At 39.9% G+C, this 27946-nt stretch overlaps 1 protein-coding gene across 4 annotated transcripts in view; it reads left to right on the top strand.

Moving 5' to 3' along the window:
* The window catches only part of prkn (parkin RBR E3 ubiquitin protein ligase), an 821190-nt gene that overhangs the window by 288428 nt on the left and 504816 nt on the right, over window positions 1-27946 (top strand). For all 4 annotated transcript variants that reach the window (XM_052012206.1, XM_052012205.1, XM_052012204.1 and 1 more), the window contains exon 4: window positions 14423-14541. In XM_052012206.1, coding sequence (XP_051868166.1) covers window positions 14423-14541 — 119 coding nt within the window. The remainder of the gene's footprint in view (window positions 1-14422; window positions 14542-27946) is intronic.

The raw sequence follows: 27946 nt of genomic DNA, 5'->3' as shown, positions 1-27946 counted from the left end.
ATCATTAGCAATTAAACAGGATGGTGAGGCTCAAGAAGTAAGCATGCTTTGCCTCTTCCCTTTTTAATACTGTAACCCTTAGCCTTAACCTGTAATACTGACATGGTATTTGTGTCCCTCTCATTTAAGTGGGTGTTGTGGGGAAATCCTGGAAATCAGAAAAGATTTAGGCAAAATGAATAGTGTGCACATGGGGAATCAGAGAGATGGGTGTGAATGACACGCTGCTTGCCTAGTTCTTCACCAGAACAACCTTATTCTTCTTAGGCACTCCCTTTGGAATCGAGGATGACTGCTTCCATTCTAGTTTTGTATGTTCTGAAGTGGCTGATGAGGCCAAATAGGGAACAGCAAACTCTTCCATGGATGGGGCAAATGATGGCCAAAGGGGCAGCTAGGCAGGTAGTTTATGAGATGGTGTGTTCCTTCTGCCAATTATGCAGTGTCTCTGTGCTCTGATGACGCATGGACTTGGGGTTCTCAATATCATCCTGAGTGCTCCCTCTCAACTTTGAACGATCAGGACCAGTGATTCCCAGGAGTCAGTGGTCATGTTGCATTTCTTCAAGGAGGTTTTGTGAATGTCCTTGGATTTTTTCCTGTGTCTACCAGGTAATCTCTTCCCATTTCAGAGCTCAAAAGAGAGGCCTGTTTCAGAAGTGTTGTGTTGGGCATGTGAACAACATGGCCAGCCCAGCTTAGCCAATTGATTGTAACTAGGGTCTCAGTACTGTGGATATTGGCCTGGAGAGGACACTGATTTGTTTGTCCTTCCAAAGAGGGAAGCTGAAGGGAGACCTTACAGAGGTTTATAAAATCATGAGGGACATAGATAAGGTGGATGGTCACGGTCTTTTTTCCCCAGAGTAGGGAAGTCTAAAACCAGATGGCATGGGTTTAAAGTGAGAGGGGAAAGATTTAAAGGGGATCTGAGGGGCAAGTTTTTCACACAGAGGTTGGTGTTTAGATAGAACAAACTGCCAGAGGAAGTGGTGGAGGTGGGTACAGTTACAGCATTAAAAGATATTAGGACATGTATATGGATAGGAAAGATCTAGAAAGATACGGGCCAAATGCAGGCAAATGGGACTAGCTCAGGAAGGCACCTTGGTCAGAACGGATGAGTTGGGCCAAAGGGCCTGTTTCTGTGCTGTATAACTCTATGACTACTTTTGCCTTGAGATGCCTGCTCTAGGTAGCTGAGGTCTCAGCAGCATATAGGAGGGCACTGCTCACCCAGTAGCCCATGAGTTTTGTACTAGGTCTGAGGTCTTGATCTTCAAACACCCTTTCCCTCAATCAGTCAAAGACCATGGTGGTACATTGAATGCTGTGTGAATTTTATCATCAAATGTCTGCCTTTGCTGAAAGGTGGCTTCTGAGCTATGGGAAGTTATTCACCTTTTCTAAGGTCTCACTGTGAACCTTTATTGTAGGAGGGCAGTATGGTACAGCAGAGGTAGGTTGTAGATATTGAACGTTAGGCCCATCCTTTCATGTGCTTCAGTGAAATCATTGACGGTGGCTTGGAACGAGGCCTCTGAGCTTACACAAACGCAATAATCAATCTTCTATGTCGAAGCGCCACACAGCAACTTGTATACAGAGGATTGATTAACCTTGGTTTTGGAATGTCGTCGTCATTGGTTGAACAGCTCATCAGTTCTGAGGACTAACTTCACTTCCGTGGGAAGTTAGTTGGGAGCTGAGATGCAAGATTGCAGCAGAAATGAGGTTTGCAATAAATTGTTAATGAAGTGAATGAAAACATAATTTTAAGTTGGAGTTTGATTATTTTATCTTAAGTGGGTTGTGTTACAAATTGGTGCAGACATTTCATGTTCACAATTCAACACTATAGTGTTCTTCTTTCCTTCAGGGGCTTCAACTTTTATGTTGAAAAGTGCAATATATCATTAGCTTCAGCCAATAATTAAATTAAAATAAACATTTATAATATGAAAAGTGGCAACACAATTACTGTCATTGAATAGAATTCTAGCACAGGTGTGTCTCACAAGAGGAAGAAATAAATTTTTTTTTTGCTAACCTTCTGTGGCCGCTGCTACAAGATGGTACAAGGAAGACATTTACTACCTTTGACCACCAGATGACTTCTCTGTTCTGGTCAAACCAAACCAGTTACTGTGAACCTACCTGCTGCTGCAATTTTTTCACCTACAGTTTCTTCCTAGAGGCATATCCAGGATCTCCAGTTTACTGTAGATAAAGCAGAAAGGAGGTGACTGATGTGCCTGTGTTGGTGCAAATAGCAGGAGTGAATAGGCACTCCATTTTGCCTCTTTGGTCTCCTGCAGGTACAGCATGCCATGGAAAGCACACACACTTGGCCATCAATTAAGACTATATCACGCAGGAGATTTATAAATGCCCGAATGTTATTTGTTCAGTTATGCACATCTGGTCTGCAACCATAACAGATTTGTAGATGTATATGTTGGGCTCCCTGTGAAGGCTGTCAGGATGCTCTAATGACCAGTTATGATCATGTGGACTGCTTCCTAGGAGACAAAGGATAGGAGACAGATCATACTTGACTGATGAACCCCACTCAGGGCTGCCACAGTGGGAGCCACTTGATCACCAGGAGTGCCATCAGGCAGGCCTTGGAATCTTGAAATACAGTTGAGTTGCCGAGGTAGATCTGGAGGTGCCCTTTGTTAATTCTACCTCCAGGATGAAAGTGGTGTGAAACATCCTGCACAACAGTGCACAGCAGAGAGGTTCAGAGATGGAAGCAGACAAAAGAACTTAATTATTGCCTTTGGAAGAAGTGGAGGAGGAGGAGGATGAAGATGGGCACCCATCATCAGATCAGCCTCTTACATTGCTGACTGGGATGCATTATTATTGTGAAAAATCACTGAGAATTAAATAGTGTTTTGCATCCATTTTGGTTTTACTAAATGATTCTTCAACCACTTATCCTCTCAGTAGATCTCATTATGCACAGACATCATGAAACAATTGACAGAATAAATGGATAAGACGTGGAATTACTCAATGAAAAATGTTAGATGACATGATAAAGGATTAATGATTTAACATTGGTCATACACCCATATGAATTACAATTTATTTAACTTGTGTATCCAATCACTTCCATATGACACATTCTGTGTGGCCTCAGCATAGACAGAGGAAGGCTGTAGAGAGCTCTGACCTGACTGTGCTATGCCAGCTGGGTCTTGGAACACTTGAGGGCTCCATTGATAGCTGCTCCATTTGTTCCTCCCCAAGGATGGTCTCAGCCCTCAAGGAATGAACAGCCATGTCAGATAGTGGCTGAATATGGGGTAATGGCTGAGAAATATCATCTTTCACCTAAGTCAAATCCATTTCACTCCTACCACTCTGTTGAAAACTAAACTGGTGAAGATCAGTGCCACACTGTAAACTCATGGATAAGGTATATGTCATCCTTTTTGATGTGGCAGAGAAGCCAACATCCAAAGTCAATTGAGAACCTTGCTTGCGGTTTCATGTAGGCAGCTTCTCTCTCCAAGGTAAACATTATTATCTCAGTACCACCTTCCACTAGTACTCTATCTGGACTCCTTCGTTGTCACCTGCTACCAGCAAACTCCATTTTACTATTTCTGACTGAGAAGGCCATAGAGGTGTCATTTATCTCATGACCATCCACCTCTGCATCATTAATGTGGACTACTTGTGGTGGTTTTTCTCATAATCTATTCTGTTCCTTTGTTTTTTGTGGTCTGTTGCTACAAGGTGTGAGAAACAGACCTGAGAGTGAATAAGTAAAGAGGTCGTTACCCAATGAATGCAGTGCACTTGGTATGTATGATTAAAGGATGGTTGCGTCACATTGCATAAGATTGTGTTGTGTGGCAAAAATAGATGAATAAATGGGGAATTGACAAAGTAAAACAAATGTTGGGTATGTGGTGCAATTTGCTTGATAGCACTTAAAGAAATCGTAATTACAAGCGGCTTAATGCCTATTGCATTGACGACTTTCTTGACCTGCTGAGATAGTTAAACTTCCTTTCCTTTTTCAATCGTTTTATTAAATTTCAAATTAAATTTCAAATTAATATACATAACAATAGTGATTATACACATGGTGCGAAGAGATCGGGATAACAATAATAACAGTTGACATATACACTCACAGGGAGTAAAATATATAATCTGAACCTCCCAATCTCTTACTAAGTGAACATGACACAAAAGAATTTGAAAAGAAATTTAATTATATGAAAAGAGAACCCCAAAATTAAAAAAAAATAAACAAAACCAAACCAAAAACTTCAAAAAAAAAGCTGGACTGTTATTTCTTCAGTTAAAAAAAAAGAATTATTATGTTGTTAGCTCTGCTCCTCTATATTCAAAGGTTATTGAAAGGGATTCGAAAAAGGTCTGCTTACATCATATGGAAATACTGAATAAATGGACTCCAAACTTCCTCAAATTTAAGCGAAGGATCAACAGTACCACTCCTAATTTTTTCTAAGTTTAAACATGTTATAGTTTGAGAAAACCATTGAAATGTGGTAGGAGGTATAGGATCCTTCCATTTAAATAGAATGGATCTCTTAGCTATTAATATAACAAATGCAATCATACGACAAGTTGAAATGGATAAATGGCCGGAATCCATCATTGGTGACCCAAAAATTGCAGTAATAGGATGAGGTTGTAAATCAATATTCAATACAATTGAAATAATATTAAAAATGTCTTTCCAATATTTTTCCAAAAGAGGGCAGGACCAAAACATATGTGTCAGGGAAGCCACCTCCAAATTACCTCTGTCACATATAGGATTTATATGGTGATAAAAACGGGCTAACTTGTCCTTAGACATATGGGTCCTGTAAACCACCTCAAACTGTATCAAAGAGTGTCTAGTACACATTGAAGATGTATTAACTAATTGGAGAATTTTCTTCCATGTCTCTATAGGTAAAAGTATCTGGAGTTCTCTTTCCCATTCATTCTTAATTTTATCAAGTGTCTGTAGACGTATTTTCATAATCAGATCATACATTATTGCTATCAAGCCCTTCTGATAAGGATTAAAACCTAATTTTTTTCTGTAATTTCAATTCTATGAAGTATCGGAAAAATAGGTAAAATAACCTTTAAAAACTTTCTAATCTGTAAATATCGAAAAAAAATGTGATCTAGGCAAATTGTATTTATTAGACAACTGTTCAAAAGACAAAAGACAGTTAACAATAAATAGATCATGAAAGCATGTTATTCCCTTCATTTTCCATAAAGAAAAAGCTAAATCAATTCTGGATATTTGAAAGAAAAAATTGGATTGGATAGGACTTGATAAAATGAATTTATTCAATCCAAAAAATTTACGTAATTGAAACCATATTCGTATTGTATGTTTAGTTATTGGGTTAATCATTTGTTTACTCAATTTAGTAAGTGCAAAAGGGAGTGAGGCTCCTAAAATAGAAGCTAATGAAAACCCTTGCACACTCATACTCAAGATACATCCATTGGGGGCATTGAATTACATCTAAATCTTGTGTCCAAAAAATTAAATATCTAATATTAATTGCCCAGTAGTAAAATCTAAAGTTAGGCAAAGAAAAATTTCTATCAAACACCTTCTTGGCATCTAGCAAGATAACACATTCTGGAATTGTAGATGAAGGGGTATATACAATATTCATTAACCTCCTAATATTAAAATGCAAATAGTGATTTTTAATAAATCCTGTCTGGTCATCAGAAATATTTTGTGGAAGTACCTTTTCCAGTCTAGAAGCCAATATTTTGGAAAAAATTTTGGAGTCCACATTCAATAAAGAGATAGGTCTGTAAGATGCACATTCAGTAGGATCTTTATCCTTTTTAAGAATTAAAGAGATAGTTGCTTCATAAAAGGATTGTGGTAATTTACCTGCTGATAGGGCATCTTTAAAAATTTTACCTAACCAGGGAGAGAGAAGGTCAGAAAAGGATTTAAAAAATTCAACTGTATACCCATCGGGACCAGGTGTTTAACCCGAATTCATTGAGGAAGTTGCTTTCTTTATTTCTTCCTCCGAAATGGGTGCATCTAATATTAAATGTTCATTAAGTGATAATTTCGGAATCTTCAAATTCCTTAAAAGTTCATGCATTCCTTGTTTTTTTTATCCAACAGCTTCGGTTTTTGGTAGTGGGAGTATTTTTTTTATAATAAAATTCCAATTTTTCATTTATTAACTATTACATGTGACTATTAATTCAGAGTATTGTGATCTTAAATATGATTTAATACAATGTATTCTGTAATATTTTTACTCTCTTTTTTGATGCATGTACTCTGTATTTTTTCTCATAGAATTAACAAAAATATTGTAAAAGAAAAATTCATGCATTGATGTAGATTCCTCAGGAAATTCTGATTGATATAAAGAAGTATAAAATTCTTGAAAAGATTTATTAATTTGATCATGGTCCACCGTGTAATTACCATCTCGTTTACGAACTTTAATAATCTGACATTTAGTCGAAGCAACTTTCAGTTGGTTGGCCAATAATTTACCAGATTTATCACCATGTATATAAAACTGACTCCCAGTTTTGAGTAGTTGATTTTCAATTGGAGATGTTAATAATAAACTGTGTTGCAATTGAAGTTCAATTCTCTTTTCATAAAGCTCCAAATTAGGAGCTTCAGAGTATTTTTTATTGATTTCTTTAATCTTATCAACCAATATGTGTAGTTCATTATTAGTTCGTTTTTTCAGTCCAGCAGAGTATGAAATAATTTGACCATGGATATAAGCTTTAAAGGTATCCCATAATATCTCACTGGAAATTTCTTCTGCAGAATTAGTTGAGAAGAAAAAGGAAATCTGTTCTTTAATAAAATGAACAAAGTCTAAATCCTGAAGTAAAGAAGAATTAACCGCCATTGTCTGGCACCAGAGGGTACGTCCACTAATTTGATTGATAGTTTCAATGGCGCATGATCAGAAACGACAATTGCATTATACTTACAATCAATAACAAATGGAGCTAATCGAGAATTGATAAAAAGGTAATCAATTCTAGAGTAGTTGTGGTAAACATGAGAAAAGAATGAAAACTCTTTATCATATGGGCGTAGAAATCTCCAAACTTCTAAAATTCCAGAATCAACTAAAAAGGAATTAATAAAGACAGCGGATTTGTTTGAAAGTACTTGAGTCGACACAGATCTATCCATCGAAGGGTTTAAACAACAGTTGAAATCTCCACCCATAATCAATGTATATTCATTTAAATTAGAAAAAGATGCAAATAAATGTTTAAAGAACTCGGGATGATCAACATTTGGTGCATAAACATTAACCATAACAACTTTTTTGTTATGAAATAAGCCAGTAATTAATAAAAATCTACCATTCGGGTCTGAGATTGTTTCATGATGAACAAAAAGGAGTCTATAAAAATAGAGACTCCTTTCTCTTTCGCGTGTGCATTAAAATGAAACTGTTGACCCCTCCAAAATCTAAAGAAGTGTTGATTATCCTCTCTCCTAATATGAGTCTCCTGAGCAAAAATAATCTGAGAGTTCAGTCTATGAAAAACTTTAAAGATCTTCTTCTGCTTAATTGGATTATTTAAACCATTCGTATTCCATGAAACAAAATTAATCATATTATCCATTTTAATAGACTAAAACATATGGTGTGTAAAGGGTTAACCTTACTGCACAGGATGCTCATTAATAGGAAGAGGAAAAAGAGTTCAAAGAGGAGCCAGATATGACGACAATTCAGGCATATTTGTAGTTTTAAATCAGTCCAGAAGAAGGAAAAAACTGCCCCACCCCCCACCCACAAAAGCCCGAAAACTGGCCAATAGACAGCCAGAATGCTACTCACTAAATCCCTTAACCCCACCTCTTTTGGTGGCAAATCTCAAAGTTAAAAGGAATGCAAAACACCACTGGTAAGATACAAGTACCCAAAACAACATTTCGGAACCTGCAGGGGCCTAGCTGCAGTTACCAGGTCTCTGGCACTGGGACTGGTACTGCTGCTCAGAAGGGAAGGGTGGGAAAGAGACATGCGGTAGTGATAGGGGACTCGATAGTCAGGGAAACAGACAGGAGGTTCTGTGGCAGTGAGCATGAATCCCGGATGGTATGTTGCCTCCCAGGTGCCAGGGTCCGGGATGTCACTGATCGGGTCCACAGAATTCTTGAGTGGGAGGGAGAGCAGCCAGAAGTTGTGGTCCATATTGGCACCAATGACATAGGTAGGAAGGGGGATGAGGTCCTGAAGAGTGAGTTCAGGGAGCTAGGCAGAAAATTGAGGAACAGGACCTCAAGGGTAGCAATCTCGGGATTGCTGCCAGTGCCACGTGATAGTGAAGGCAGGAATAGGAGGAGGTGGCAGATAAATGTGTGGCTGAGAAGTTGGTGCAGGAGGGAGGGTTTTAGATTTCTGGATCATTGGGATCTCTTCTCGGGAAGGTGGGACCTGTACAGAGAGGACAGGTTACACCCAAACCAGAAGGGGGCCAATATCCTTGCGGCGAGATTTGCTAGGGTGGTACAGGAGGGTTTAAACTAGTTTGTGAGGGGGAAGGGAACCGGAGGAGTAGGTCAGAGGAAGAAGGGAATGGGGAAAAGTTAGATCAAACAGGTAGAGAGGCTTTGGGGAAGGAGAAGCAGAATACAGGCTGTAAAAGTAGTAAGGTAGATGGACTGAAGTGTGTTTACTTAAATGCAAGAAGTGTCAGGAATAAGGGGGATGAACTCAGGGCTTGGATAAGTATGGGGGACTATGATATCGTGGCTATTACTGAGACATGGCTGACGTCAGGAGAGGAGTGGATATTGAATATTCCTGGTTTTCGGTGTTTTAAGAGGGATAGGGAAGGGGGGAGAAGAGGGGGGGGGTAGCGATACTGGTCAGGGACACTGTTACGGCTGTGGAAAAGATGGATGTTGTAGAAGGATCATCTCTAGAGTCCGTATGGGTGGAGTTAAGGAACAAGAAAGGAGCAGTTACTCTACTAGGAGTATTCTATAGGCCCCCCGGTAGCAGTAGAGATATAGAGGAGCAGATTGGCAGGCAGTGTTTGGAGAGAAGCAGAAATAACAGGGTTGTTATAATGGGAGACTTCAACTTCCCAAATATAGACTGGAACCTGCTTAGTGCCAAAGGTTTAGATGGGACGGAATTTGTTAAGTGTGTCCAGGAGGGATTCCTGACACAGTATGTTGACAGGCCGACTAGAGGGAATGCCGTGTTAGATCTAGTTTTAGGAAATGAACCGGGACAGGTGAAGGATCTATTGGTGGGTGAGCATTTGGGGGACAGTGACCATTGCTCCATAACCTTTAAAATTGTCATGGACAGGGACAGGTGCAGAGAGGACAAGAGGTTTTTCAATTGGGGAAGGGCTAACTACGAGGCTATAAGGAGAGAACTTGGGAGTGTAAATTGGGATGTCCTTTTTGAAGGAAAATGTACCATGGGGATGTGGTCGATATTCAGGGATCTTATGCAGGATGTTAGGGATAAATATGTCCCGGTGAGGCAGAGAAGGAATGGCAGGGTGAAGGAACCGTGGGTGACGAGAGAGGTGGAACGACTTGTTAGGGAGAAGAAGGTAGCATACATGAGGTATAAGCAGCAAGGTTCAGACAGGGCCCGTGAGGAATATAGGGTAGAGAGGAAGGTATTTAAGAAAGGGCTGAGGAGAGCTAGAAGGGGACATGAAAAGGCTTTGGCTAGTAGGGTTAAGGAAAATCCCAAGGCCTTTTTCAAGTACGTGAAGGGTAGGAGGATGGCTAGGGTGAAGGTAGGTCCGATTAAGGACAAAGGTGGGAGAATTTGCCTGGAGGCGGCAGAAGTGGGAGAAGTTCTGAATGAGTACTTCTCTTCGGTATTCACCAGGGAGAGGGGTCTTGATGATGCGGAAGGGAGTGCTGGTAGGGGTAATGTTCTCGAGGTTGTTGATATCAAGAGAGAGGATGTGTTGAAGTTGTTAAATAATATTAAGACAGATAAATCTCCGGGGCCTGACGGGATTTTCCCCAGGCTGCTTCGAGAGGCTAGGGAGGAGATTGCTGAACCGCTGGTAAGGATCTTTGAGTCCTCGTTGTCTACGGGGGTGGTGCCGGAGGATTGGAGGGTTGCGAATGTGGTCCCCTTGTTCAAAAAAGGTAATAGAGATAGGCCAGGGAATTATAGACCGGTGAGTCTCACGTCTGTGGTGGGTAAGCTGTTAGAAAGGATTCTCAGGGATAGGATTTATGAACACCTTGAGAATCATGGACTGATTAGGGACAGCCAGCATGGCTTTGTGAAGGGAAGATCTTGCCTCACAAGCCTGATAGAGTTCTTTGAGGAGGTGACCAGGAAGATTGATGAGGGCAGTGTGGTGGATGTGGTTTACATGGATTTTAGTAAGGCATTTGATAAGGTTCCTCATGGTAGGCTTCTTCAGAAGGTCGGAGGCCAAGGGATCCAAGGAAGCTTGGCTGTGTGGATTAGGAATTGGCTTGCATGTAGAAAGCAGAGGGTTGTGGTGGAAGGAGTGCCCTTGGATTGGAAGGCAGTGACCAGTGGTGTCCCGCAGGGATCGGTTCTGGGACCTCTACTTTTTGTGATATTTATAGATGACTTAGATGAGGGGGTGGAGGGCTGGGTTAGTAAGTTTGCGGACGACACTAAGATAGGCGGTGTTGTGGATAGTGTGGAGGGCTGTCGGAGCTTACAGAGGGATATTGATAGGATGCAGAGCTGGGCTGACAAGTGGCAGATGGAGTTCAATCCGGAGAAGTGTGAGGTGGTACACTTTGGAAGGACAAACTCCAGGGCAGAGTACAGGGTAAACGGCAAGGTACTTGGCAGTGTGGAGGAGCAGAGGGATCTGGGGGTTCATATTCACAGTTCATTGAAAGTTGCCTCACAGGTGGAAAGAGCAGTTAAGAAGGCCAATGGGATGTTGGCTTTCATAAGTCGCGGGATTGAGTTTAAGAGCCACGAGGTTATGATGCAGCTTTACAAAACTCTAGTTAGGCCACACTTAGAGTACTGTGTTCAGTTCTGGTCGCCTCATTATGGGAAGGATGTGGAGGCATTGGAGAGGGTGCAGAGGAGATTTACCAGGATGCTTCCTGGATTGGAGAGTATTGAATATGAGGAGAGGCTTAAGGTGCTAGGGCTTTATTCACTGGAAAGGAGGAGGATGAGAGGAGACATGATAGAGGTATATAAAATATTGAGAGGAATAGATAGAGTAGACAGTCAGCGCCTCCTTCCCAGGGCACCAATGCTCAAGACGAGAGGTCATGGCTTTAAGGTTATGGGTGGGAGGTTCAGGGGAGATGTCAGAGGGAGGTTTTTCACCCAAAGAGTGGTTGGTGCATGGAATGCACTGCCTGGGGTGGTGGTGGAGGCAGATACATTGAACAGGTTCAAGAGCTTGTTGGATAGGCATATGGAGGAACGTGAGATAGAGGGATATGCGGGAGGAAGGGGTTAGGTAGTGTGAGGGTGGTCTGATGGACGGCACGACACGGTGGGCCGAAGGGCCTGTTTTGTGCTGTACGGTTCTATGGAATTATAAACAGGCTTGCTGAGAAAATTCTACGCAGTCAAAAATACTGACAGTCCACATTTAAAAAATACAATCTTACTATTATTTCAAAATAAATAAAGCAATCAGTCACCCAGTCAGATTCTTAATTATTACAAAAATAAACCATTAAAAATATTAAAGTAGAATAATATAAGGGAACAAAAAGAATTGTAAAATAGAAACAAATTAATAGTTAAACTTCCTGTCATTTCATTCATGACCTGGGTAAAACACACCTGCCGTTCACTTCCTTGGTCAGGTCCAACTTAACATTTTAGAAGAAAGAACATAAAACAGTATAGCACAGGAACAGGCCCTTTGGCCCTTGCGCTGAAAATGATGCCAAATTAAACCAACTCTGCCTGTACGTGATCCATATCCCTCCATGCCCTGCATATTCATGTGTTTATCTAACAGCCTCTAAAATGCCACTATCCTATCTGCTTTCACCACTACCCCTGGCAGCCTGTTCCAGCACCTACCACTCTATGTGTAAAAAAATCTTGCACCGCACATCTCCTTTAAACTCCCCCCCACACCCCTACCCTCACCTTAAATGACATTTCAACCCTAGAAAAAAAGATTCTGGCTGCCTATCCTATCTATCGCTATTACAGCACCAGTGACCCGGGTTCGATTCCAGCCACTGTCCCCCATGTCTACTTGGGTTTCTTCCGGGTGCTCTGGTTTCCGCCCACATTCCAAAGACATATGAGTTAGGAAGTTGTGGGCATGCTATGTTGGCGCTGGAAGTGTGGCAACACTTGCAGGCTGCCCCCCAGAACGATCTTCGCAAGAAGATGTATTTCACTGTGTGTTTTAATGTACATGTGACTAATAAAGATATATTATCTTATTATCTTATCTATGCCTCTTTAAAACTTCTATCATGTCTCCCTTCAGCCTGTGACACTCCAGAGAAAACAATCCAAGTTTGTCAATCTCTCCTTATAGCTCATACCCTCTGATCTAGGCAGCATCCTGATAAATCTCTTCTGCGCTCTTTCCAAAGCCTTCATATCTTTCCAGTAATGGGGTGACCAGAATTGCACATAATATTCCAAATGCAGCTGAAATAAAGTTTTATATACTGTAGCTGCAACATGACTTCCTTACTCTTATACTCAGTGCCCCAACCAATGAAGGTAAGCATGCCTATGCCTTCTTCACCACCTATCTGCTTGAATGGCCGCTTTCAGGGCGCTATGGACCTGGGCTTCTACATCCCTCTGTACATCAGAGACACAAGAAATTCTGCAGATGCTGGAATCTGTAGCAATACACAAAAAATGCTTGGAGGAACTCAGCAGGTCAGGCAGCATCTATGGAGGCAAATAAAGAGTTGACATTTCAGGCCTTCTGTACATCAATGCTGTTAAGGGTCTTGCCATTAACTGTATATTTTCCCCTTACATTTGACCTCCCCAAGTGCAACACCTCACACTTGCTCGGAATAACCTCCATCTGCCATTTCTCCACCCATATCTGTACTGATCTATATTCTGCTATATCCTTTGACAGCCCTCTACACTGTCCACAACTCCATCAATATTTGTGTCATCTGCAAATTTACTAACCCAGCCATCTACAATTTCATCCAAGTCATTTATATATGTCGCGAACAACAGAGGACCCAGCACCGATATTTACATGAGAACAATAAGATTTTTTCCACTCACTGTTCAGGCAAAAATATATCCCTCCTCCCCTTGACTAACCTTCCATATTTCCAGTGAGATATCATTAAATCCTGGAGGAAATCTTGATCTATGTCCACTCTCCATTCAGTGCACCTCCTCATTTCAATTGTTGGAAGTCCCTTTAAATACAACAAAAAAATCCAAGCCTTCTAAGAAAAGCAAGTGAAAAAAAAGGAACTGATAACAGATCTTTGAAAAAAATGTGCCACACTTTCAAATTTAAAAAGTACAGACTTTATCACAACAAGAACTAGTTGGATATTAACCTGAGATTCCAGAGTTCAAGTCTATAATCTGATGATGGATTAAGGGTATGATAGCACAGTGGTTATGTTCCAGGACTAGTAATCTGTAAACAGGAATAATCCCAAATTTAATCCATAATACATGGCAACTGGGGAATTTAAATTCCTTTACTTAAATAAATCTGAAATAAATAGTTTGTCTCGATGATGATGACCATGAAACCCATCTGATTTACACATGTCCTTCAGGGAAAGAAACATGACTTCCTTGCCTGTTCTGAACTATGTTGTTGGTTTAACTGCCCTCTGGAGTGCCTTAGCAACACACTCAATTCATGGGTAATTTGGGATAGGCAATAGGTACAGGTCTTGACAATGAGGCCTTGACTTCCTTCTCTGAATGAAAAACAAAGTATGTAGTTTTAAAAATTGACTTGATTTTCCTTACTCTTTTCTTCTAAGATAAACATTTCAGTGTCAAGAAGTCAGCTTTCTGCAATGTTGCTCTGAAAATATTTGATTCCAAGCCAAGGAATTGTATTGCAATTTTTGAATTGTAGTCATTGCTTTAAAGGAAGAAATGTAACAGCAAATTGCTTATTAGCAACAGTGAGATGGTCAGTTAATATTGCTTGGAGTACTAGGGAGATCTTTCCCATCTTGTTCCAAATAGTGCCATTTACCTGAGAGATCTTTTAGGGCCTTAATTCAACATCTTACCTGAAAGATGATACTTCCAACAGTATAACTGTTCACAATTATGTACATATTAAAGTGTCAGCCGAGATATGTATGCTGTTGATTCATGTTTTTGGAGGGATACTTGGAAACAAATTAACTGGTTTGAACTCTACTGAAGGCCGTATTTTCATTATGTGACCTTTTATCTTCCAGGTTCAAGGTGTTACCACAGTTTTTATGTCTATTGCAAGACTGTGTGCAAGGCTGTGCAGCCCGGGAAACTAAGAGTACGATGCAGTACTTGTCAGCAAGGAACATTGACTTTAACGACAGTAAGCTGCAATATTTTGTTAGCATAAATGGATACAAATGGCATTTCAAAATGTTATGTTTGATGCTGTGGTGCCACATTCTACAAGAATTCTTGAAGATTTATTTTATTCTTAAAAAAAATTGGCTCAGAATTGTTTGTCAGTGGTCAATGTTGCCCACTGACAAAAAATATTTGGACTTAACCCAGCCTGTTCCTCCAGTGGAAACTTGAGAAGAGAAGCCAACTCTGTTCCTTGAGTGTCAAAAAGGCCTTCTGTGATATAAAGGAATCAAATGGAAGTTAAGCCACAAAATGGCTGAATAAATGACACCTAGCTAAAACCTAATTCCTTGTCTTAGCCTGCTGTCAAAACACTTAATTTCTTATATAGTAAGGATCTTTTAAAACAGTTACATTTTAAATTTTATATGTAGTTAAAAACTAAAACTAAGCTGATACACATAAAAGCAATTTACAACATTTAAATTGCAACATTTAAATTAAAACACTGAGTGGGTGAAAGGAATAAAATACATGCATTTAAGAGGAGGCTACACAAGCATATGAGGTAAAGGGACTAGAGGGTTATGTTAATGGATTTATTTAAAGAAAAATGGGAGGATATCTGAGCATAACTGCTGGAGTGGACTGGTTGGATCAATGGCATACTAGGTGCTGTATCTCCTATATAATGATATGTGAGCTTCCAAATCCTAATTTGATAGGTCTCCTGAGGTACACTGACATTCAATTCTGAACATTCTATCTAGTCCAGATGTAGAGTCTCCACTCGAAACGTTGACTGTCCATTTCCCTCCATAGATACTGCCTGACCTGCTGAGTTCCTTCAGCACTTTTGGTGTTGCTCCAATATTATATAGTTGGTTCATGGCTGCAGTGTTCCATATATTGATCTTCTAATCTTAGTCAGCTGGAAAGTTTTCTGTTAACTACCTGCAGTTTTCTCCTCAAAGAGAGTGCATAAGTGAAGACCCGAATGCAGCACACCATTTCTGCTACCAGTCTTTGTCGAGAAGGTGGAAAGCGAGAGAAGTAACTTAAATACTGGGGATCTTATCTGCAAAAGTCAAGTGAAACATCTTACATTTCTATAAATAGGTTTCACTGTGGTGAAGTCTGCAATAGTTATGGACATGAAGGGGCTGAAATTGGTTCTCATTGCATCCATTGCACCTTGGACAAATAAATTCAAGCATTGGAAACGTATCTAAAGTCACATTGGTTCAGATGCTGTGCTTTGTGATCATCTAAAACAAGCATTAGGCCGCTGACTGTATAAAGAATAAATCTATCAGTTTGTTTGAAGACACAAATGAGAAATTGGTTTGCCCTAAACTCAGCAGGATTGGATTCTGTGACATGTGGAATAACCAGGTTTTATGTGTCCTAACCAGTGGACCTTAAATGGGTCAACAGCTGGTGACTTTCAACAAAAATACATATTTTGTATGGAGGTAGGAGCAGGCCATTCAACCCAACTGGTCCATGCCAGCACTTAAGCTCCTCTTGGAACAGTGGTTCTACACCAGAATTGCAGTAAAAGTAATGGCAGCTGCAAGTCAGTGCTCAAATTCATTCCAGAACTTACATTAGGGCTTCAGCGGCAGCAAACTGGCTGACGTTACCCTCACCTGCATTGACAACTTGTCTATGGATTTGTGAGGTGCTTGCATACTGAGGTTAGTAAGCCATTTTGCTGTAAAAATGGGCCAACCTCATTGCCCACTTGCAGCAAGCTCTACTCTGCGAGCATACCTCAATTTCAGAGCAATTCCATTTCCAGGTTGTTAGCTTTCCACTGCAGGACTGAGATATTCAATCCAAATTCATGGGCATTTTTTTATTTTTCAACTTTGTAATGTGGTGCTGTGGGGAGAAAATTCACTCTTCATGAGAAATAAAGGGTGCAAAATTCACTTCCATAGTGATTATTTAATTGGGCCCCGTAGGTGCTGATTCTGTTCCATTATGTGTGTGAACATTCATGGTGGGAATATTAATGTGGGAGTACAAATGACTGCTTTGTGCAGGGTGAGTAATGCAAAATACCACAGATGCTGGAAATTTTAAATAAAAACAGATCATGCTTAAATAAGTCAGTGTGTCACACAGGATCTGTGGAGAGAGATTGGGAGTTTCAGATTTATACTCAGTGACAATAATGGAAATGTGAAAGTCTGCTGTGATGCCTGAAAGGGTATTTGAAAGGTGGTGGTGTTTTCATGTACCTGCTGCTCTTGGGAGTTTTATATGGTAAAGGTCACAGGTTTGGGATGCACTGTCAAAGAAGTGTTGGTGATTTGTTGCAGCATAACCTGCAAGAAATATACAGTGTTTAAAATGGTGGGTGGGTTACCAATCAAGCTTCTGGAGCATGTGTTGACTTTAAAAATAGTTTTAACATCTTATCATTAAGTGATTCTTGGACTAATGACTCATTGAGGAAATGGTTCACTTCACTGGGGCCTTAGTTTACAATGCATCCTGTGACCCAACCTGCATGTGACATGCTGGCCTCACAATACAAAAGGTGCATTATTTTCTGGCCATAATGAGCACATGCTGGCAGCTCTGGGAGTGACTGTTATGGAGGAGAAGTGTCAGCTTGTGGCATGGTAACAAACTAGCTTTATCTAAAATCTCAAATGCCAATCTGTCAAAGTCAATAAAGTGTGAAAGACTAAGACAGAAGTCACACAATGTTATAAAGTACATGGTGCAGCACCTAATGGTTTTGTGCATTTTGAGTGCAGCTACCTTGTTTGTGTGTGCCTTCTGTGTGCTTGAGGGGGTTGCTTAATTTCCTTCTGGTTTTCTGCTTTCATTTGTTTCTTGGGGATGTATTATAAGAGTGAATGTGGTTAGGAGATTTAAAGTAGCTGCAGTCTATAATTAAAATAGCAATTCTATCACCTACAATCCAATTTTTTGAAGTTAAATTTAGATCTCAGAATTAATTTCAAACAGAGTACACATCCCTTGCTGCTCACAAGGACTGCTGTTTAAATCTGTTCAGATTAAAGAAGACCAAGGCTGCATATTACAAAAGCTGCTACAGGTTCCCTCTTAGCTACCAAATGACTTTATTAAACCAGGGTATCCAGGGGCAGTGACTGGCAAGAAAGGCATTTGTCACCCTTGCTGATCTGACACTTATTGCATTAAGCAAACAAATTATTTATTTTTTAATTGTCCTTTGGAGTTCTGCAGATTTATCAAACTCTACTTCAGACAAGCGTGCCATTCCTTTAAACCGGCTTAGCTTGAAATGGTACTGCAATTTAAAAGCTTGTCAAAATCATTCCCAAGACATTATGCCTCATTAAAAGCAGTTGTTTTCCAGCAATTTAGTGCACCTGCAGATATAGTTCCTGGAAAGTTACGATTCAGGCTCCATCTGTTTCCCCAAGTGCGTACTTGTGGGTTTTTACAACTTTGAAATCCATGGTCAGCACCATAAAATGGAAATCTATCACAACTACGACTTTTTTTAACAAAAACTTGCTGCTTTCAGTTTGACAAATTCCTGAGGAATGCCAAAAGATTTATAGTTATTTAACTGGTGAATAGAGAATTAGGATTCCTTTGTAGGAGCAGATACAAATGTAATGACTGCTTAGTGGATTGGCAAAATTTGGTTTTGACAGCTTTGCATTTGTTGCTCTGAACTGGTGGCATGTTTTATATTCCACAAATGCCTTTTATAAGTGTTAGTTTGTACTTAAAGTGGATACTGTGTTTTTCTGACTGGCTTTATACAGAAAAACTCCAATAATCTGCTATTAGACCCTTTGGAAATCTCGATGGTTCAGTATTTGGCTCACCAAGTGACATTTGCACTTCCCACTTTCCAGATCCTGTGCTCTCTTCCATTGCTGGGAACTCAGTTCCCACGCACCCCTCCACCTGCTAGGACTTTAGTTCCTGCACTCTCTGACTACTCACCAGGCCCCTGGTTCTAGTGCTCCCTGGCCACTCGCCTTGGTTCCCGTTCTTGCTTCAAAATCACCTAGTTATGTTGGCTGTCCTCCCTTGAACTTTGCCCGGTTCTGCTTCCCACGCTCATTTTAAGCGTACTGGGTCCACTGAAATGTTGCTGTGTAAATTTTTTTTAAAATGTTAGTGCATTGCAGTATTAATAAAATTACATTTGATAGTCCAGAAAATCTGTCAGTCTAGAACCACAGAAGTCCTGAGCTTGCCAGCTTTGAGGAGTTTTACTGTAATGGCTTTACTTTATGGTAGTCAGTCTCTCAGATAAAATTATTTTCAATTCAACATCAAGTGGTGTCAGAATCTTTGAAAGGCCATGAGCGTTAGCATTACCAAGTCATGATTACTTACCCAGAATCTTTGTTCCCTAAGGGTCAAAATTCTGACATAGAATTGATTCTAAAAATAGTATGCATTTCATTCAGTGAAGAAGCAAGTTATTTTGAACATCTGTCTCATGTAGTAAAATGGAATTAACAACGTTTTGACACAGCTGGTTAAATTAATTTGAGAGAGGGTGAATTTTATGATCAGAAAATGGTGCAGAATCTTAACCAGACATCTGACATCTATACAATGTTGTGCCTGCTGACTCAATAACTTGAGTATTTCATCTTTTGCTTTTAATATTGGCTCCAGTCTCAGTATGTTCTGCTTGCAGTTCACAAGTGAGGTCTTATTATCTGTGAGTTGAATGTTTTGTTGTGCTACTGACAGTACAACCTTCAGAGCTCTGGGTCAAAGTAATTTGACAGAGTAATCTGTTTTGGAGTGCAGATCAAAGCTACCAGGTGACATACTAATTTGCTTAAGAATCTAGAGAGTGTAGAACCGTGCAAAGTAATGGCCAGACCAGCAGTGTTTATCACCCCAATGTATATTAAAGAGTTATGTTTTCCTCCGTTTGTTTATTTAAAAAAACAGGAGAACCTGTTATCGCTCTGACAACCCAACTGTAGCAAATGAATGTGAACATTTTACAATCCAAGGCTAAATGAATATGTAACGTAGTGACCTTCACAGTTGTGTCTCAAAACAGTATATGATAAATGCTATATTTAACACATAAAAGAGAATGGATTTTTATGCAAATTCAAAGAGACGAAATGTCTATTTGGAATGTTCAGCCATTTCTTATTCCTGAATGTGTCTCAGACATCAACTGAATGAATAGAAATGATTGATAGAAATTTTCTTTCAAATTGGAGTAGTTACTGTGTTTTTCACAAAATGCTGCCAAAGTTCATTATAATATATACAGGTTTGCTTATATACCAAGTTGTACAAAAGAAAATTCCAGGAATATATGTGTGTGAGGGTAAGATAAAGCATATGTTATGAGTGATCAAGGTTCTTGGTAGTTAAGTGACACAGGTATGATGAGCTAAGCAGTAGCTGAGCCCAGGGGTAAATTTGGAGGGACATCAAGATGTATTCATTGTCCTTATGAGTCCTGATGTAGGGTTTTGACCTGAAACATCGACAATTCCTTTCCTCCCACAGATGCTGCTCGACCTACTGAGTTCTTCTAGCAGGTTGTTTATTCCTCCAGATTCCAGCATCTGCAGTCACTTGCGCTCTATTCACTGTCCTTGACTGCACATATGAGTGCCTCCAGGTCCATGGGACTAGACATCTGATATTCTCCACCTCTGATATCTGTCCCTATTGGGTTTTTAGTGTCAGTCACCTGCAGAAGTAAGACATACCTTCTCTGTTCTATCTCCTCCATCAAGATTCCCAATGCAGTTTTAAAAAAAACTGATGCAGCCTCTGTCTTATGTTTAGTCATTGTTCTGGATTTCCCAGTTCCAATTCAATTCACATTGGATTTCTCGCACTTGCCCCCAGAAAACTGCATCTTCTCTTTATGAGGTGCAGGTTAGTTTGAAGCAGTTCAATCTAGATTTAGTTTATGCTAGCAATAAATGATATTGGGCAGCGAGTCCACAGAACCGTCAATAGAGACTGTGGAAGGAGGAGAAGGTGGCATTTGAGAAGGACGGGTATCTTCACTGGTTGAAGCCACAATTCTACCTATGGCCTTAGCTATGCTGATTCCACTAATGGGTCACACTCTCTTTGGGGAGTTGGGATTTGCTGCTGCTTTTAGTTGTGTGCCACATTCTGCAAGAGGGAGGGGAGTCTCAGTGGGTATAGTGCAATTTGTTTGGCTTGCAAACTGTGTAATGCAGGAGTGAGGTTGAAAACATTGCTATGAGTATAAAAGTGCAGACAGGATGAGGATGTGTTGCTGGCACTCCACTGAATCAGTGAAAACTTGCTCTGCAATCCCCACTGTTGTTTTCAAGAGCCTGTCCAATCTAACCCCATGGTGTCATTGTGATAAAGCAAGGATTAAGACTTTATGTATTTATGTCCTTTGGTGTAGACAATGTGCTTGCTCTTCAAGTTACTGTCTGCTGAACAAGGATTGGATGATTTGAGATTGAAATGCCCTACTTGCATTTCTGTTAAATATAAAACTAAACTGGTCAACATAAAAAAATGACAATATAGTTTTAAATTTAAAAATAACCAGAAGAGTATCCATCTTTTAAATACTGCTTCTCTAGGACAATGATTGAGTTATGTGTGGTGATGTACTTGTCTTCACTGATATGGTAGTTGAAGGGTTGAAGCAGAACCTGTCTACTGGGGGATGTGTGATATTGGCACTGTAGAAAAGCCAGATAAAACACCTGAATGATTCTGCCCATTTTTTCCAAATAAGTTTTTTTCTTTCATAAAGACTTAACAGCTTACAAAAAAACATAGATGGAATATATCACCCCAGTTTATTGCAAATGTGAGGTAATCAGGCTGAAATGCAGTAGTGTGAAGATCTAGGGATTTTGGCCAGAACTTTGATTAACAATCTGTATATTCAAGTCAAATGGTTTCTTTGGATTTTTGTTTCTGATTGCCCATTTATTTTGCTCCAGCTCAATGTGTTGATCTGCAGCTATGTACTTCTCTGCATTTGACAGCTGTGCAGCTTTATAAACAGCCAGAGAGATGGAAGATTTGAGCAAAGCAGACTCGCCTGTGCCAGATTTTGCTTCCCAAAAGACAGGAAGATTGGCCTCTGCATTTCACTTCATCCAACGTTCCAATCCAAAGTTGAATGAGCTCACCAAAGTAGCACTGGAACACAATCACCTGATCATCTGGATGAGATTTTAATGTTGCTATTTATCTGTGTTACCAGATTGCTTCGAATTCTGGTCACTATTATTTGAGTGCAATGAAATGTGTCCAGCTGATGGATAGAGAGCATTTGGTGAGGGAGGGACATGAAATGATGTGCAGATATGGGTGAACAGCAGTGGTAATAAGAGAGGTGGGAATGTGAGCAAGTGCATAGTCAGAAAACTGTGAGAGCATCTGCAATATAAGTGGGTGGGAGGAAGTGACGGAGTAGATTTGAGAAGACAAAGTGAGGGGATGGAATGATGTGCTCAGTTCAATGTCAATAAATGTGCAACTCTTCTGAACTGGTTAAGTCATTAAGCTGTATCATGCATCCAAGAACATAGTTCTGCACTTCTGATGCTCAATGTATGGGCGTTTCCAACCACTGGAAGTGTATTCATGTCATGTGGGTCCTCATCACATCCAACACTGGTGCTTTAGACTACTGTACTATTAAATAGCCACAGAGTATGGTGCACCATGGAGTTGTCACAAAGATGCTGAAGCTTAACCAATTCAATTATGAGGACCAGAGACTTTTTATATAGGTTCATCTGGATTTGAAAGCTTCAAGAATGATCCAGTTGAGATTTTCTAAAAGTTAAAGAAATGTGATGAGGTAGAGAGATGGGAACTATTTTCTCTTGTGGAAAACTCTAGATCAAAAGTGCCTAGTAATTTTCTGGATGAGGTCCTATAAACCTGCATGCTCCATAAACTTGAACTAGTCCATGACTCTGCTTATCTGCAATGGCTCTGGTCCACCAATTTTAACATTCTTATCCTTGACATCAGATCCCTTCATAGTGTCATCCTTTCCAATTTCTGCAACCTCCTTGATTCCTACAAATCTCTGTAAACTCTGTGCCCAACCCACTTTGAGCTCTAATGCATCACACGTTTTCCTCACCCTATACTTGACAGTTGGGCCTTCTAATTCCTTTCCTAAACCTCTTTGTCTCTCCATTTCTTGCCCCTTTTTTCAGATACTGTTTAAAATCTTCCGCATAAACCAAGGCTTTATACACCTACCAAAATTTGTCCTTTATTGGTTTCCACTTTTCTGTTATTTGAAGAGCCATGAATAGTTTTACAATGTTAAAGGTGCCAACAATAGATAAATGCTCCTATAGTAAAGATAGACTATTTAGGAGTGAAATCAGGAAGTGCATTTTCACACAGTTTTGAGGAAATGAAGAACTCTCCCATAAAGGACAGTGGAAGCTGGATCAGTTGATTATTACCAAAATTATGATTGATCATTTGGTATTGGTATTGGTTTATTATTGTCACTTGTACCGAGGTACAGTGAAAAGCTTGTCTTACAAACCAATCGCACAGGTCAATTCACTACACAGTGCAGTTACATTGAGTTAGCACAGAGTGCATTGAAGTAGTACAGGTAAAAACAGTAACAGTAAAGGTCACAGCTACAGAGAAGGTGCAGTGCAATAAGGTGCAAGGTCACAACAAGATAGATCGTGAGGTCATAGTCCATTTTATTGTATAAGGGAACCGTTCAATAGTCTTATCACTGTTTTTGTTAATTTTTTGTTAGTTAAAACATCAGGTAATAATGAGCATGAGAGAAAGCAGAGTTGAAATGCAGATTAGCATGATTAAATTGAATGGCAGAGTAGTTTTAAAGGCTGAGTGTTGTATATCTGTTCCTGTGTTTTAATACACAATTAGGAATAACTGCTACCAAAACATTTCCACACTTCTGCTTAAACTTTCATTAGCTCAGCATTAGAACTCATGGGACCTCTTGTGACATAATGGAGAATTCTAATGACGTCCTCACATTGAGATTTGTTTGTCTCAGCCACTTTGGAAGTGCTCCACACCACTCTCCTGAGATGGTTGGATGTTGGGGTTGGTGTGCATGCTCCACATTCCATCATGAGAGCCCAGCTCTGGTCTGAAGGCTTCCAGCAGGAGGAAGAAGAGGAGAAAAGTGGGGATTATGCAGGGAGAACCATGCCAGCAGATGGAAAAGAAAACAGGACTTCTTTGAATATGCTGCCAGAACACTTATCATAGTTCCACCGCACGGCCTCGACACCCATAAAAAAAAGTGAAATCTGAGGCATGATAGGCCTCTTTGGGGCTGCTGTCTCATAGGTCCAGATACTGTGGTTCATTCAACCTCTCTATGGCCTTGCACCTTTGTCTGCTGCACTGCACTTTCTCTGTAACTGTAACACTTTATTTTGCATTCTGGTATTGTTTTCCCTTGTACTACCTCAATACATTGATGTTATGAAATGATTTGTATGGATGGCATGCAAGACAAAGCTTTTCACTGCACCTTGGTACATGTGATAATAATAAACCAATTTATCAATTTATTTAAGTTACCAATTTACCATTCCTGACCTCTGGTGCTGTCTGTGTAGATTTTGCAACATCCTTGATGTGACCACATGGGTTTCCCCCTGGTGCTCTGGTTTACTCCTACATGTCAAAAGATGCTGGTTCTTAAGTCAATTGGCTATGATAAAATTGCACCTAGTGTGGAAGAGTGGCAGAAAAATGGGAGGGGGGCACAGTTGCAGAAAAGCAAGAGGAAAATATGGGATTAGTATAGATGGGTGCTTGAGAGTTGGCAAGGCACAGTGGGCCAGGGTTCTACTTCCATTATCTATGATTCCTTGTACCATGATCCAGGTGCATTGCCTCACTGGAAGCACCTACTTTATGCAGTTTAATTCACTTAAACTTGATTATTCAAACCATCTCCACTGTTATACTCAATTCTGTGACCAGTTTGGAGCAGCCTGACCATGAGAGTTCATCACTGATTGGTTAATGACTTGTGAAGCATCAACTGGCTTGGAAGCATTGAAAATGTAAAGGCTATGGCATCACTTTCTTCCCTTGACATGAATCTCTCCATGAAGGAGGAAAATGGTAATGAAGATTCTAGTTGTTACATCTCACAAAACAAGTTTTTCACCTGACTCCTTTACGTACCACTGAAACAAGATATCAGAAACCTCAAAACAAAAAAGAGGCTTCATATGCTGAAAATTTGAAATAACAGAAAGTGCTAAAAAATTTCAGGTAGTTAGCTGCATCCATGGAGAGAAAGTGAGTGTTTCAGGTAGGGATCATTACCATCAGAAGGCTGCCTCTAGAGCATGTATGGCTTTGTTAAGATTGCAAATGGTCTTGTGCAAATGATCCATTCATCTTCTCATAGCTTGACCTATGGTGATACCGGGATACCAGGATACTGCATCAGGTGTGTTCAGCAGTTTCACTCTTCAATGCATCAATGAGTATGGAGGTGAACAAGGAGATCTTGCAATTTGGACAGTTTTATGGGAGGAATAACCAGTTGCCTCCTTAACGAGAAACCAGAGGTAACACCAGAGGTGTCTTCACCATCTGGTGAGCTGGCAGTTGTGTCGATATCTATCTATCATAACTGCTGCCTTCAAGTATGAGATGTCTCCCTACATGAAAAAAACATGCACCTCTAGTCCAATCTGTACAATTCTTGCGGTGCCAGTATGTGAGCTGGTGCATGAATTTGTCAAGTGTAACTATGGCCATGTCCTTTTTCCTCTTCTTACATGTGATTAGGTTTTGCCCCACCCCAGGGGCAGGATATGTAGATGGTACATGGTACTGCCATGATAATGGTAAGGACAGAGTGTTTTTAATATGAGCTGTCAGGTACATTAGATAGGTAAACCATTTGGCATTATGAAGACAGAAAACATCTGAAAAAATGGGTTATCTATTGACCCATGATGTTTTCAGCTCCTGCAGGGGTTATGCACTTCTTAGCCCCTGTCCCCATGATTTGTAGAACTTGCTCTTTAAGTCAGTGTTTGTGACTAGAGGAATCCATCTCCCACCTCCCGAGTCTCTGATTTCTTCAAACTTACCTTGGAAGTCAAAATGGAAGGCAAACTCATGGCATCGGGACAATATGACTGGCATATTGGATTACATGTGTGTATGTGCACAAGCCTGTGCATGTGTGTGTGTTTGTGGGGGGGGTGTGAGGAATGTGTTGGGAAGCTGAATGCATGACTGTCATGGAGGGTGTGTTTGTGTATGGAAGTCTGAGATTTGAGTATTGCAGCATGCTGAGGGCTGTTAGTGTTAGGCTATTGTCTACTTGAGCTTGAAGTATCTGAAAACTAACCTTGAGAAAATGAGTGAGGTCATGGAATTTTTTTTTTGTAGCATTGCTCTCCTTTACCTGTGCAAAACTCACTCTTGGTGCTTGTTTCTCTAACCATCTCCTGCAAGTACTCTGCTTTGTTTCAGCTATGGATACCCTCATGCTGTTCTGGAGTTGCCTGTACCTCTCCACCTCATCCATAAGTGTGTTTTAGATATCTGGAGTCCTATGTCTGTCCTACCTGAGCCAGCCTTGTAACACTGCAGAAGAGTACTCTGGAGCAACTTCCAGAGCTCTGCTCTCCGGGTCAGATGCCCTTTAAGAACTGGCACCTTGTGTCACTTAGTGCAGCATGAAGTCTGCAAGTATGGTGGTATTTGAAAATTAATAAGCGCTCACTGAGCAGTAAAACCGCAGCAGGCCAAAACCGTGCATTGAAACACTGAAGATACACACATCATTTGCACTAGGATCGCAATTGAAAACCGAATGCTAGTGACACAGGAATAAACTGTTCTAACCTGCACACTGCCAGCTATTTAAGGATGGAAGTACTTGTCCTGTATTTTTTTATTTCTCTAAAATCTGGTAGTTTGAAGTGAAGAAGTGGATTCATGACCCATGCTCACAGTGAGTGAAATCATTTTTTATCTAGGAGCTAGTTATAGATGAGCCTACAATTTCTGCATATCTTGGGAGAGTGGTAATGGTAATGATGTCCTGGAGATGATAGTAATATATTTGTCAAGGAGGGATTAGCTGTTTTGGGATGAAGGACAGTGGCATCAGGTGCAAATGTAGAACCCTTCTCTTCTCCATGAAGAGAAAATCAATGAACTCCAGTGGGACTCAAGAATTGCACATCTTGGGCTTAAAGAAAACTTGTCTACTTCTCAGTCAGAAGGTGAAGGGATTGAACTGAAAGAATAGAAAGCAGAACTCTTTTTTTCTAAGTACTGGATTTTCATTAATCAAGGGTTCTTTTATCCAATGAATGCAATATAAGCCAAGAATTGGAAACAAAAAAGTAGTGTTAAATATGACTTGCTGGAGCATGGCTTAAAAAAAGGACCACCACGTGATAGGAACATGCCAGCTTTGGAAAAGAAACGACTTTTATTTAAATAGTCTTCTTCATGATCTCATTATATCACAAATTATTTTACAGTTAGTAAATTAAACATGGCAGGCAAGTATCAGGTAAGCAAGTTCATTGCTGGGAAAGTGGGGTGATAGTGCTGATATGGGTGTAGATAATCAAAATTCTCTACTGTGTATTCAACAATTGGGATCAGACAGGAAGGCTTCTCATCCCATTTCCCTTCAATTTACATTAACTGGCTGCCCAATCTGTAGCCTGATTTCAGGTGGTGTATTGCAGAAAGGTTCAACCCTGTATTTTTCTATAAATTTAATTTCCATGAAGAGGTCTCATCAAATGCATTTTCACTTAAAGAAAGAAGCTGTTGCTTTGCATTTTTTTATACCTTTGCAGCATTATTATTCTTAACATGGAGAATAAGATAGATTTCTTGTCAGGCATTGGTTTTGATCATACATTGCCTATATAATATTTATTAAGGTATTTCATACTGACATTAAACAATGATTCATAATAGATTCATGTTTCATAAATGAAAAAAAATTGTATTATATATTATAGCAATATATGGGCAATCATTCAAATAATTGAAGCTGTAAAGAATTATGTTTATAAGATTCACTGAAAGAGAGCAGTACTAAGTTTTACTTTGATTGCTCTTTGACTGGATTTCTCATTGAATTTCTTTTCTGAACATTATCCCTTTTTGTTACCAAAACTCACTGATCTATTTCATGAAAATGTCAGTTTTTGTTCTATATTTGGAGGTAATGAATCTGAGAAGTATTTTTAAAAGTGCTAAGTGACATCTTATTCTTGTGAAAGAACAAGTTTCAGTTCAAACCATTGTAACAAGACTGTAGTAAGTTGCATTCTGTATAATACATCAATAGAACAAACAGATCGTGCCCGAATTGCAAAGCAATGGAAAAAGTGATGCAGGATTAACTCACCCCAATTAATACTAGAGGA

This window comes from Pristis pectinata, chromosome 3 (assembly GCF_009764475.1).
Source record: "Pristis pectinata isolate sPriPec2 chromosome 3, sPriPec2.1.pri, whole genome shotgun sequence".
NCBI classification, from domain to species: Eukaryota; Metazoa; Chordata; class Chondrichthyes; order Rhinopristiformes; family Pristidae; genus Pristis; species Pristis pectinata.
The sequence above is the reverse complement of the archived record's forward strand: the minus strand, read 5'-3'. Positions and strand labels throughout refer to the sequence as shown.